The 14459-nt window shown below is 38.6% G+C and overlaps 1 protein-coding gene across 3 annotated transcripts in view; it reads right to left on the minus strand.

Annotated features, from left to right (window-relative positions):
• Positions 1 to 4602: 4602 nt before the first annotated feature.
• Positions 4603 to 14459, minus strand: part of LOC127869180 (pre-mRNA-splicing factor SPF27-like) — a 36576-nt gene continuing 26719 nt past the window's right edge. For 2 of the 3 annotated variants that reach the window (XM_052411509.1, XM_052411508.1), the window contains 5 exons: positions 7555 to 7665; positions 6399 to 6479; positions 5830 to 5920; positions 5638 to 5697; positions 4603 to 5029 (listed from right to left, as the gene is read on the minus strand). In XM_052411509.1, coding sequence (XP_052267469.1) covers positions 5677 to 5697; positions 5830 to 5920; positions 6399 to 6479; positions 7555 to 7665 — 304 coding nt within the window. In that variant the 3' untranslated portion in view covers positions 4603 to 5029; positions 5638 to 5676. Of the gene's footprint in view, positions 5030 to 5637; positions 5698 to 5829; positions 5921 to 6333; positions 6480 to 7554; positions 7666 to 14459 lie in introns of those variants that run through there. The other variant, XR_008044463.1, reaches the window with a different exon arrangement.

The raw sequence follows: 14459 nt of genomic DNA on the forward strand, positions 1-14459 counted from the left end.
TTCACCTTGCTCTGATTAAGTAGCACTTGATGTGGTCTGTTAACATAGATTTAACAAGATATAAAATGCTCTTTTTGCGGGACAATATATTCAACACATGTTCATGTACCAAGTTAGTGTTTGTGTGTTGTATGAATAGATACAGCTGTGGAATATTAAAATGGAATATATTGTGCCATAAAAAATAAAAAATGAGCATTTTGTATCTCGTTAAATCCATGTTACCATATCACATCTAGCGTTGATATTTTGGCTATTGCTATAAAGAAAACTGATATTTTTTATGGGTTAACTTTATTTTACGAAATATTTTGCGAAATATAAGTGATTTTGAGTATTTATGTTACTTGAAAGTCTCGGGCATTCAACTGATAGTCTAGGGCATTCAACTATACTATTAGCTTACTTGAAAGTCTAGGGCATTCAACTATACCATTAGCTTTCTTTTATGACAAAATTAGTCAAATTAAAATATTTATCTGACATTTTTTGTCTTCTAGGGACTTTCAATAGCTCTTACACCTAGTTTATTCCTTTAATCTTATTTTATTATCTCAACTCCTGTCTGAATTTTATTAGTTTTAAATGTCACTAGTTAATAAAATTTACTCTTATAAATAGACTAATATGTCAAAGTGCTTATCCAACCATAATTTTTAGTTGAGTCTTGAACGAAATGACAGAATCACATGTCACAATGTCTTGAGATAAATAGTTCCAAACTGAGATGGTGCGATGTAAAACAAGAGGGCCATGATGGCCCTGCATCGCTCCACTGTTTTTTCTTTGCGAAAAAAACGTGTAATGCGCATGGGTTGAAATGTACTCAAGCATGTGACTTTCTCTTTCTATCCCTCGTCCCACTGGGCGCTTAAAGTTGGAAGGATGAGCATTTTCATATATGGAAAAAGTTACTACCGTGTTAACTAAACAGACAAAAAAGCCCGGGAATTGTTGCACAGGTCCTTTGCTTATAACGTAGGTACATTTATCTCTCCAAAAGATATTGTCGTTCTTTCTATTTCACATATTTTTAGATGCTGAAGATCAAATCTACCCATTTGATTTCAAACAGATTCACAAGACCCATAGGAATCAAAATTCCTTAACCCTTTACCAAACAACACATTTTGGACTTTCCCAATTTGAAAGAGGTTACAGACGTCAATTGAATTAAAATGGAATATGAAGGAAATGATCAGGTAGGGTAGAAATAATTGTGATAAAAGGAGAAATTGCTCATCAACCCACACATCCCTAAGACCAACAAGCCTGAGAATATTATGATAATCTAAAGATTATTTCTTTATATTTATAAATGTATTTAATTAAGTAATACATTTGACTTCTAAGATCAATTCATAACTAATATTAAGAAAATTATAAAATGGTCAGAAATATATATGGATTGTTGAGCAATTGACAATCATATCCACAATTCATGAGTCACGATTCACAAATGGAACAATGAATCATAAGTTATAAAAAAAGCAGCATATACAATAGTTGAGAACATTGCACTTCATTAATTTCAACATCTCTTCGATACAAAGTTTGAGTTTACCATGCAGTATCATATATTGACTTTCCTTGAAATAATTATGTTCATGGAAGCTGTGTTTTTAAAATCAATAATATAGTATTAAACTGGTTTTAACACTATAAAAAAGACATGAAATGAACATGTCATCCAAAATATTTTCATCCGGATATATGGTCACTTTCGACTTATTTAAATAAAACCCGACTTTTTTCAGTTTATAAGAAAAACATTCATAACACATGTTCTTACTTCAATGCCTTTGTAAGCAGTCACCATCTGACCTAAAATGGCACTAAATGACAGGGTTTTATCTCATGTTTACAAGATGTTGATGTTGTTGTTGGTCACAGCCAAACAGCCGCAGTAATATCCACTGGTAAACGTCATATGTTCAGTTTTGTGACCCCCGGGGCCAGGGGAATAATTTGAACAAATTTGGTAGAGGACTATAAGATATCACTACATGTACATACCAAATTTAGTAGCCCTAGGCTCTTTAATTAAGAACAAGAAGATTTTTAAAGTTTGCACAAAAAAGGCCTTATTTAAGCATATGTTCATTTTTGTGACCCCTGGGGCAAGATCAAATTTGTTCCTAGGGGCATAATTTGAACACAAACTAAGTAGAGAACTATTAGATGTCACTACCTACCGAATTTGGTAGAAATAGGCCCAATGGTTATGGACAAGAAGATTTTTATAGTTTGCACAAAAAGGGCCCGATATAAGCATATGTTCAATTTTGTGACCCCTGGGGAATGGTCAAATTTGATCCCAGGGGCTTAATTTGAACAAACTTGGTAGAGGACTATAAGATGTCATTACATACCAAATTTGGTAGCCCTATGCCATACGGTTATGGACAAGAAGATTTTTAAAGTTTGCACAAAATAGGCCTTATATTAGCAAATTTTTTATTTTTTGACCCCCCAGGGCAGGGTCAAATTTGACCCCAGGGGCATAATTTGGACAAACTTGGTAGAGGACTATTAGATGTCACTACATACCAAATTTGGTAGCCCTAGACCCAATGGTTATGGACGAGAAGATTTTTAAAGTTTTCACAAAATAGGCCTTATATAAGCAAAACTTTTATTTTTTGACCCCCGGGGCAGGGTCAAATTCGACCCCAGGGGCATAATTTGAACAAACTTGGTAGAGGACTATAAGATGTCACTACATACCAAATTTGGTAGCCCTTGGCCAAATGGTTATGGACAAGAAGATTTTTTAAAGATTTCACAAAATAGGCCTTATATAAGCAAATGTTCGATTTTTTGACCCCCCGGGGAAGGGTCAAATTTGACCCCAGGGGCATAATTTGAACAAACTTGATATAGGACTATAAGATGTCACTACATAAAAAATTTGGTAGCCCTAGGCCCAATGGTTATGGACAAGATTTTTTAAAGTTTGCACAAAATAGGCCTTATATAAGCAAATTTTCAATTTTTTAAACCCCCGGGGCAGGGTCAAATTTGACCCCAGGGGCATAATTTGAACAAAATTGGTAGAGAACTATAAGATGTCACTATATAGCAAATTAGGTAGCCATTGGCCAATTGGTTATTGACAAGAAGATTTTTAAAGTTTGCACAAAATAGGCCTTATATAAGCAAATTTTCAATTTTTTAACCCCCCAGGGCAGGGTCAAATTTAACCCCAGGGGCATAATTTGAACAAACTTGGTAGAGAACTATAAGATGTCACTACATGGCAAATTTGGTAGCCCTAGACCTAATGGTAATGGACAAGAAGATTTTTAAAGTTTGCAGAAAATAGGCCTTACATAAGCAAATTTTCAATTTTTTAACCCCCCCGGGCAGGGTCAAATTTGACCCCAGGGGCATAATTTGAACAAACTTGGTAGAGGACAATAAGATGTCACTACATACCAAATTTGGTAGCCCTATGCCATACGGTTACGGACAAGAAGATTTTTAAAGTTTGCACAAATAGGCCTTATATAAGCAAATTTTCAATGTTTTGACCCCCCGGGGCAGGGTCAAATTTAACCCCAGGGGCATAATTTGAACAAACTTGGTAGAGGACTATAAGATGTCACTACATAGCAAATTTGGTAGCCCTAGGCCCAATTATTACGGAAAAGAAGATTTTTAAAGTTTGCACAAAATAGGCCTTATATAAGCAAATTTTCAATTTTTTGACGCCCCGGGGCAGGGTCAAATTTGACCCCAGGGGCATAATTTGTACAAACTTGGTAGAGGACTATAAGATGTCAATACATCCCAAATTTGGTAGCCCTAGGCCTAATGGTTATGGACAAGAAGATTTATAAAGTTTGCACAAAATAGGCCTTATATAAGCAAATTTTCAATTTTTTGAATCCCCGGGGCAGGGTCAAATTTGACCCCAGGGGCATAATTTGAACAAATTTGAAAGAGATTCAGCACAGGAACATTCCTGAGAAATTTCATCAGATTTGGACCAGTAGTTTAGGAGAAGAAGATGTTTAAAGAAAAAGTTAACGCACGCACGCACGGCGCACACACGACGGACACAGGACCATGACATAAGCCCCGCTGGCCTTTGGCCAGTGGAGCTAAAAAAATGGAGGCAAATAGACTTATGTGCTTTCGGTTTTGCAAGATTTAAACAATTGCCTCTTGTCCCACTATTTTTAGCATAATTGGAAAAATGTTCCAGCATCAATTTTATGCATTATCTTAAATACTTGAATACATGTAATATATAATCTTTTACATTGATAATCCATGGATTGAAGATTTAATTCAGCCAAGAGATCTGGATGATAGTTCACGGATTTCAGGTTCTAATCTGGTGGCCCAATGCTGTGCTTTTTCAATTATTTGTTTATATTTGTTAGTGCAAGGATAATAGACCAAGTTCCCACAGTCCAGATGAGATCTAATGAGTGACTTGTATGCTAAAAACAAGGATTAGGGTAATAAATCAATTTAAAATGAAGTAAACGCAAGTCTTAATAAAATGTTTGTATTTCTTCGTATGCATGTTTAAGTATCATAAAAAACGCTTTCATAGTGGGACAAGATATATGTTCTATACAAACACAGACGTAATTTCTGAAGTTTATTTTACCATCTATGTAGACATTAAAACAGTACAAAAGATAAGAAATAATCAAATCATGTTTAGCATTATCTGTTTGTTCACTGGAAGCAGACAAGCAAGTAAGGTGACTATGACAATAATAATAATGTTGAATATTTTTATGAATGAAAAAAAATGAATGTGTTAAGGTTGTCACTAAAATCCACAGAGTTTATGTGCAACACAAATTTATCATATCCAAAAGACATTCAAATTGGCGCACATTTCATATGTACATATTGGGTTCTATGCCTATATGTCTAACAGTCTGACATTATTATGACACTTCTGATAAAATATTTACTGATGGTCATCTTTGAAAACTTCAACTGTTGTTCATGGTGCCACATCAAAAGTGTAGACAGCGTGTACAATTGCCAGGTTCATCTTCAGCTAAATTTGAGAGCAAATAATAATATCAAATACAAAATTACAGTATAAATAAAACAGATGAAAGTAATTCGAGTAGAATGTTTTTTTCATGCCATATAGCCAATATCCCTTACTGTCTATTATATTCAAGTAATTTCTATAAAAAGTGCTATGCATCAAATAACCTTCATATTCATACTATTTAAACACCGGTGTAGGTAGCATGTAAGTAAATGTCCACTCTTTGTTGGATAAGTATGGTACAATTCACACCCAACAATGCATAACATAATGAGGGGATTTTTTAATAAATGATCATAAACAAACAAGCTGATCTCAGATAATATTGTTTCATGCGATAATTTTCTTCAAAATTGAACAATGTCTATTGCAAACTACTGCACACAGCATCTGCACACTGAGTTAGATATGCTCACCAATACAAATATGTTACTGTCTTCCAATCGCTAAAGTAGATTAACATCAGAAAGAATTGTGCTTAAATATACTATATCATTCTGTTTTCTGTGCATATGTTGATGCACAATATATTTGTGTACATGTATATGCGATATCATAGTCTGAGATGTAGAAAACCGTCAGTGCTGGTTCTGCCCGGCAATCCTTACCTGTAGTTGTAAAAGGGTTGGCAAAATTTACACCATCTCTCATCTGTCAGCCCTTAATCCCTGTAAAACAAAAAACAAGTATTTGATGACATACAGTACACTCAATCCTTCACATTAGAAACTGCAACATTATAAAATAATGTACATTTTAATTTGTGTTATGCCTTATAATATAGATGGTTTTGTATGGACCTTTTTATGCTTCTCCATTTCCGTGAGTTCTTTCTCCATTTCCACACAGGCACGCTCAATCTCGTAGTTCTTGCTCACCAGCCCGACCCAACTGGAAAATGAAAGATATCATGTAACCTGGTTTACTGAATGGCAGTCTACTATGTCATGCAGAATTGGGTATCCATTACAACTAATCTAAGATTATCTGCAGGTTTTAACTTAAATATGAAAATCAATATAAAATCTCATTGGTATCATAAGTGTTTTCCTTACATGACATAAGATCACGCAATTGCAATACCAATTAAATAATATGAACCTATGTTTGGTTCTTCATTTATAACATTTAGTACCTGAAGTTTTTCCATTGACTTTTTGATTAAATATTCTCAGTTTGGTGGTTCCCAAACCTATTTCCAAAATTGTAAAAAAAATTCCCGTCATTACATGGACAAACCTGTTTCCTAAATCTTTTAGTTTGGCCCCAGCCACAGTCTGTTCCCCGTCATTACATGGACAAACCTGTTTTCTAGATCTTTTAGTTTGGCCCCAGCCACAGTCTGTTCCCTGTCATTACATGGACAAACCTGTTTTCTAGATCTTTTAGTTTGGCCCCTGCCACAGTCTGTTCACTCTTCCTCTGCAGATTGATTTCCTGAATCTTCTTCCTGTAGTTGACCAATCAGAAAAGTCTGTTATTGACTTGTTTGATGCACTCCTGCATATGATCTGTGCAATATAAGGTATTATACAAAGGCAAAAACATGATATCCACGTGAAATCAACTTGTAATGTATTTGTTCTCCTACTAGTAAAATCAGAAAAGCAAGGATATAAAAATATCTCTTACACATTTATACTTTATTGTGCGGAAATATTTGAAGTTTTAAATTAAATGGCTTGAGAATGTGAAAGTAATTTTCCATACACTGAACCATTGGAACCCATGGATAGACAAATAATCCGACTGACAGACCGACTCCAATGCACTCTCTCACCGAGAGTTTATACTAAAATCAGGGTGAGCTCTCTTCAAAAACTAAATTAGGTAGACATGGAAATCAAAACACACCATTCAATAAAAACACAAAGCCTCATGCTGCGAAAACGGGGATATATGCATGAGCCTGGAGTGTGGTCTCAAATTAGTGCCTGTCCATTGTGCACAAGTAAACTAGGGACAACACTTTCAGCTTTTATAGTTTTTCTTTTAAAAGAAATATCTTCTACATGAAAATATAGTCTATATAGGCAGAAAGTTTCTTAACTGATTAGCCTGTGCAGACTGCATAGGCTTATATTGGACAACATTTTATTCAATTATGCCCAGTTTTTCCATGGCAAGGCTCAATTCTATTATTAACAAGAGCACCACATAACGGGTGCCAATGCTCGGCTGTGGGTGCAGTTTTGAATAAATAGACGCTTGTCGGAACTTTTTTTTTTTCTAGGTCACAGTGACCATGACCTTTGCTTTGACCTTGTGACCCAAAAATGGGTGTGGCGTGTAGAACTCATCAAGGAGCATCTACATATGAAGTTTCAAAGTTGTAGGTGGAAGCACTTTGATTTTAGAGCCAATGTTAAGGTTTTAGCAGTGTGGACGCCGGACGGCAGAAAGACACGACGAGCTGGCTATGACAATACCTCGGGTTTACTTCGAAAACCGCCAAGCTAAAAATGAGATCAGTGTGATTTTACGGAATCAAAATATTGCCAAGTAGATAGTCTGCCATGCGTTACTTGAGTTCCGACAGTTGTTTCTGTGCAGCTTCCATCATCTTGACCAGTATGTCATTGTAGATCTTCCACGAGTGGGTGCCATATTCCTGCATCAGCTCCAGGTTCAACAGCCTGCAACATATCATCAAATGAGCCTATCAGCTCCAGGTCCAACAGCCTGCAACACATGATCAAATGAGCCTCACAGCTCCAGGTTCAACAGCCTGCAACACATGATCAAATGAGCCTCACAGCTCCAGGTTCAACAGCCTGCAACACATGATCAAATGAGCCTCACATTCAGCTCCAGGTTCAACAGCCTGCAACACATGATCAAATGAGCCTCACAGCTCCAGGTTCAACAGCTTGCAACATATGATCAAATGAGCCTCACATTCAGCTCCAGGTCCAACAGCCTGCAACACATGATCAAATGAGCCTCACAGCTCCAGGTTCAACAGCTTGCAACATATGATCAAATGAGCCTCACATTCAGCTCCAGGTCCAACAGCCTGCAACACATGATCAAATGAGCCTCACAGCTCCAGGTTCAACAGCCTGCAATACATGATCAAATGTGTCTATCAGCTCCAGGTCCAACAGCCTGCAACACATTATCAAATAAGCCTCACAGCTCCAGGTTCAACAGCCTGCAACACATTATCAAATAAGCCTCACAGCTCCAGGTTCAACAGCCTGCAACACATGATCAAATGAGCCTCACAGCTCCAGGTCCAACAGCCTGCAACACATGATCAAATGAGCCTCACAGCTCCAGGTTCAACAGCCCGCAACATATGATCAAATGAGCCTCACAGCTCCAGGTTCAACAGCCTGCAACACATGATCAGCTCCAGGTTCAACAGTCTGCAACACATGATCAAATGAGCCTCACATTCAGCTCCAGGTCCAACAGCCTGCAACACATGATCAAATGGGCCTCACAGCTCCAGGTTCAACAGCCTGCAACATATGATCAAATGAGCCTCACAGCTCCAGGTTCAACAGCCTGCAACACATGATCAAATGAGCCTCACATTCAGCTCCAGGTCCAACAGCCTGCAACACATGATCAAATGAGCCTCACAGCTCCAGGTTCAACAGCCTGCAACACATGATCAAATGAGCCTCACAGCTCCAGATTCAACAGCCTGCAACACATGATCAAATGAGCCTCACAGCTTCAGGTTCAACAGCCTGCAACACATGATCAAATGAGCCTCACAGCTCCAGGTTCAACAGCCTGCAACACATGATCAAATGAGCCTCAAAGCTCCAGCTTCAACAGCCTGCAACACATGATCAAATGAGCCTCACAGCTCCAGGTTCAACAGCCTGCAACATATGATCAAATGAGCCTCACAGCTCAAGGTTCAACAGCCTGCAACACATGATCAAATGAGCCTCACAGCTCCAGGTTCAACAGCCTGCAACACATGATCAAATGAGCCTCACAGCTCCAGGTTCAACAGCCTGTAACACATGATCAAATGAGCTTCACAGCTCCAGGTTCAACAGCCTGCAACACATGATCAAATGAGCCTCATAGCTCCAGGTTCAACAGCCTGCAACACATGATCAAATGAGCCTCACAGCTCCAGGTTCAACAGCCTGCAACACATGATCAAATGAGCCTCACAGCTCCAGGTTCAACAGCCTGCAGCACATGATCAAATGAGCCACACAGCTCCAGGTTCAATAGCCTGCAACACATGATGAAATGAGCCTCACAGCTCCAGTTTCAACAGCCTGCAACACATGATCAAATGAGCCTCACAGCTCCAGGTTCAACAACCTGCAACATATGATCAAATGAGCCTCACAGCTAAAGATTCAACAGCTTGTTATGATCAAATGAGCCTCACAGCTCCAGGTTCAACAGCCTGCAACACATGATCAAATGAGCCTCACAGCTCCAGGTTCAACAGCCTGCAACACATGATTTATGAGCCTCACAGCTCCAGGTTCAACAGCCTGCAACACATGATCAAATGGGCCTCACAGCTCCAGGTTCAACAGCCTGCAACACATGATCAAATGAGCCTCACAGCTCCAGGTTCAACAGCCTGCAACATATGATCAAATGAGCCTCACAGCTCCAGGTTCAACAGCCTGCAACACATGATCAGCTCCAGGTTCAACAGTCTGCAACACATGATCAAATGAGCCTCACAGCTCCAGGTTCAACAGCCTGCAACACGTGATCAAATGAGCCTCACAGCTCCAGGTTCAACAGCCTGCAATACATGATCAAATGAGCCTAACAGCTCCAGGTTCAACAGCCTGCAACATATGATCAAATGAGCCTCATATCAGCTCCAGGTTCAACAGCCTGCAACACATGATCAAATGAGCCTATCAGCTCCAGGTTCAACAGCCTGCAACACATGATCAAATGAGCCTCACAGCTCCAGGTTCAACAGCCTGCAACACATGATCAAATGAGCCTCACAGCTCCAGGTTCAACAGCCTGCAACATATGATCAAATAAGCCTCACAGCTCCAAGTTCAACAGCTTGCAACACATGATCAGCTCCAGGTTCAACAGTCTGCAACACATGATCAGATGAGCCTCACATTCAGCTCCAGGCCCAACAGCATGCAACACATGATCAAATGAGCCTCACAGCTCCAGGTTCAACAGCCTGCAACACATGATCAAATGAGCCTCATTCTAGGAAACCTGGGCTTAATGCAAGTGTGCGCAGTGCCATTCCAGATTAGCCTGTGTAGTCAGCGCAGGCTAATCAAGGATGACACTCTCTGCATATAATACAGGGTTCATACAGATTTTCTCCAATGAAATTCAAGCACTTTTTAAGCACTTTTCAAGTGAAAAAATCCAAATTCAAGCACTTTTTTTAGTCCGACCTACTGAAAACTGTATATTATTCTGTGGCCAATACTGACAATATTTTCGCTAAATTGGTCTCTTCTTGCCTAACATTCTATGTGAATTTCAACAGTCTGCACTTCCCTGCTACAGTAACAACTGTTTAATCAAAAGTAAGATATTTCATTATGATATAGTAATTGACCAAGGCACTACACATACAGTACAGCCAAAGCGGCACAAACATAATCCGCGGCTACGCCACGGCCAGATTATTAGTCCGCGGCGGCCGAATCGTGTGTTCACGCGGCGTATCGCCGTGGCACTCGGCATCGATCCGCGCAACGACGCCGAGTCTGTATTAACCTCGCGTACTTTCGCGGAGTAAATCCGCCGCATACGTACGCGGCGCATCGAGTGAAAAGATATCCACCTACATGTACATACATGTATGTGTAGCGTATAATTAATTACGCGCAACTGTTTATGTTTTGTTCGATTATCATTATTAAATTTGTAATCCGAAACACACTTCCGAATTTTAATGCTAACGCGTCCTTTGGCAAATTCTAGCGTCAAATAAACAGTGCTAAAATATCCTTTGTTTCATAAAAAGCGCGCGAAAATTATGCAGACATGTAGAACGTCGTTTGGAAAGTTTGGGTGTATTTTGTGTTGTATAAATACATGAACATCACGTCAGGCGTAAATCGTGTGTTCAGTGGAGAAAAAAAACGCCCCGATTAGACGTTATTTCATCATCTCTATAAATAGTAACAAATGCCAAAATGTATTTGATACTTAAGGAAATATCGAGAATGTTTGTGTATCGTAAATATTTACCAGCATTTGCTTTAACACTGGAATATACGGGATTATCGGGTAATAAGTAGCGATATTAACTGTATAATATGAACAAAATAAAACGTGTTTATATACGCATATTCAAACAATAGTTATAATAAGCTGATAATTAACAAAACTACAAATACGTCGTCACCGTCTAGATTATTGATGTGGCTTCAAACTGCTAATTTTCTCAGCTAAAATATAATAGCGGAATCAACATGCAATTAATTTATAAATCCACCATATGCTGGAGCCTTGACCACTTGTATGTGCGAAAACATAATTACGTGACCTTGTTTATGTGTGAAATACATACGCTACGGGCGGGAAACGAACTTAATAATTGGCCAGACACATTTACTATGCTTACATGTATATGCTAATACAATCCGCGCACAATAAATTTATTATGATTTTAATTATTATTATAATTGTTCTTTCAAAATTTGTTAACTACATGTAACTAATAATTAAAAAAAAATTATTTCATGATCGCATCGACTCGGCATCATGTCGCGGACCGCGGCATGCCTCGGCGGACAGATGCGAAGTTTCCCGGCGAAATGCGACTTGCCGCCGCATACTGACGCGGCTTCAACGACTGACGCGGCATCGACTCGTTTCGCCTTGCCGCCGCGGATCGCGAAATACGTTTGTTCCGCTTTGGCTGTACTGTACCAAAAAAACCTATTATTTGTATAGAATATCATTATGTAATCTAAATGTTCATAACAGATATTCCAGTGGTATAATATAGCTGCTACAAAATGTTCAAGACAATTATGCATCTGATACAAATTAATTCTGAAGTAAAAATAGAAAACTACAAATGTACAGAATCTCGCAACGGCAATATAAAATGCCATGTATTAATTGAGGCTTGTAAAAATTATACTTATTAAGTAATTTTCTACAGCAGGTAAACATGTACATGTAAAATCTGTTATAGATGCAATAGTGTACTGTGTATGTTCAGACTGAGAGTCTGCACTCATTTAAACAGATTGCAGTTTCTTCACAGTATCATCTAATTTATTTGACAATCAGTCAAGTGCAACTTTTTTGTCTTTTGTCTTTTGCAGTACGTCTGAATGAATTGGGTTAACCGAATGAATTTGCTTCACAGACAAACTGCATTTTAGGTGGCTTTTCAACGCCGATTCCCCCATACTGTCGATCTCTATACCTGTTCTGCGTTCTTTACAAGATGCTGTGACTTTAGAATCGGCATTGTCAACACCCCAAGGGTACTTCAAAAGCCACCCTTTCTGAAAAATGCACTTATTCGCTGGCATATTTCGACTTGTCAGCACCATAATGGCATAATGCATACAACAAAAAACCGAAGTAGACCAATTGGCGGAAGATTAGTAGTAGTTGCCTCCCTTACGCTAAAACCCGTACCAACTCGTACCGATCCAGTACCTGCCCATATGAACAGATCGGAACCGTCATAAATCGTGAAAAAAAACCTAAGACTTCCGACTCACGGAAATTAAATATTTTTATCCTTTTTTCAAGCACTTTTCCAGCCAAATTCAAGCACTTTTTAAGCACTTTTCAAGGCTATGGTTGAAAATAAGCACTTTTAAGCACTCCAGATCGTTTTTAAGCACTTTTCAAGATAAAGCTTGATTTTCAAGCACTTTTCAAGGTCTTTGCCAACCCTGTAATAGATTTTTGTTTAGAGGAGACTTCCTTTCAATGAAACATTCCATTAAAGTGGACAGTTTACCCACAAGCTTTTAGCCCAACTTTCCCTGAACAGAGCTCAAATAATCTATGAAAAACATTACTGGTACTCATTTTAAGTGCTACCAAACACCATGTTCATATATGAAGTTTCTCAACAGCTACACACATTTCTGTTTATTAGATGTCTCATGCAATGAGCATATTTTATGGGCATGGCAAATTAATATATCTTTAACAGATCAAAAGCTATGAAACAACTAGTGTTTTTATAAAAAGATCTTGATCAACAAATCTATGTTACAATTTATCATGAACAATTTCGGAAAATTGTGTTTTTCTATAAATTCAAACCTTCATAACCTTTTGTTTCAGTTAAGATATTTCAAAATTTACACCAATTTGGTAAGGTCTTTTAATAATTAGATCTAATTAACAAATAAATTGATTACAATCCTGTAAAGTAAGTGAGATTTTATATGGTGCATCCTAAATTACATCACATATTGAAATAAAAAATAAAGAAAACTGTAATGATATCATGTATTCTACAAATAAAACATTATTCTGGCAAAACCAATTATAATTGGCTTCAATATAAGTCTATCAGCTTATAACAATTAAGATTTTTTTTCTACAAGACATCTTACGGGTAATTTTTCGTAATTAAATGCTTACAGCAGGACAGTCTTTGTTCCCCTGTTACATACCTGAGTGCCTGATGTTCTAACTGGGCCTGTGAGTTCTCCAAACATTCACTCCATGCTCACACATCTCTCCCTGTTACATACCTGAGTGCCTGATGTTCTAACTGAGCATGTGAGTTCTCCAAACATTCACTCCATGCTCACACATCTCTCCCTGTTACATACCTGAGTGCCTGATGTTTTGACTGAGCCTGTGAGTTCTCCACACATTCACTCCATGCTCACACATCTCTCCCTGTTACATACCTGAATGCCTGATGTTCTAACTGGACCTGTGAGTTCTCCACACATTCACTCCCTGCCTGATGTTCTAACTGGGCCTGTGAGTTCTCCAAACATTCACTCCATGCTGACACATCTCTCCCTGGTACATACCTGAGTGCCTGATGTTCTAACTTGGCCTGTGAGTTCTCCACACATTCACTTCATGTGGACACATCTCTCCCTGTTACATACCTGAGTGCCTGATGTTCTAACTGGGCCTGTGAGTTCTCCACACACTCACTCCATGCTCACACATCTCTCCCTGTTACATGCCTGAGTGCCTGATGTTCTAACTGGGCCTGTGAGTTCTCCACACATTCATTCCATGCTCACACATCTCTCACTGTAACATACCTGAGTGCCTGATGTTCTAGCTGGGCCTGTGAGTTATCCACACATTCACTCCATGCTCACACAATCTCTCCCTGTTACATACCTGAGTGCCTGATGTTCTAACTGGGCCTGTGAAATCTCCACACATTCACTCCATGCTCACACATCTCTCCCTGTTACATACCTGAGTGCCTGATGTTCTAACTGGGCCTGTGAGTTCTCCACACACTCACTCCATGCTCACACAT

This window comes from Dreissena polymorpha, chromosome 2 (genome assembly GCF_020536995.1).
Source record: "Dreissena polymorpha isolate Duluth1 chromosome 2, UMN_Dpol_1.0, whole genome shotgun sequence".
Classification (NCBI taxonomy): domain Eukaryota; kingdom Metazoa; phylum Mollusca; class Bivalvia; order Myida; family Dreissenidae; genus Dreissena; species Dreissena polymorpha.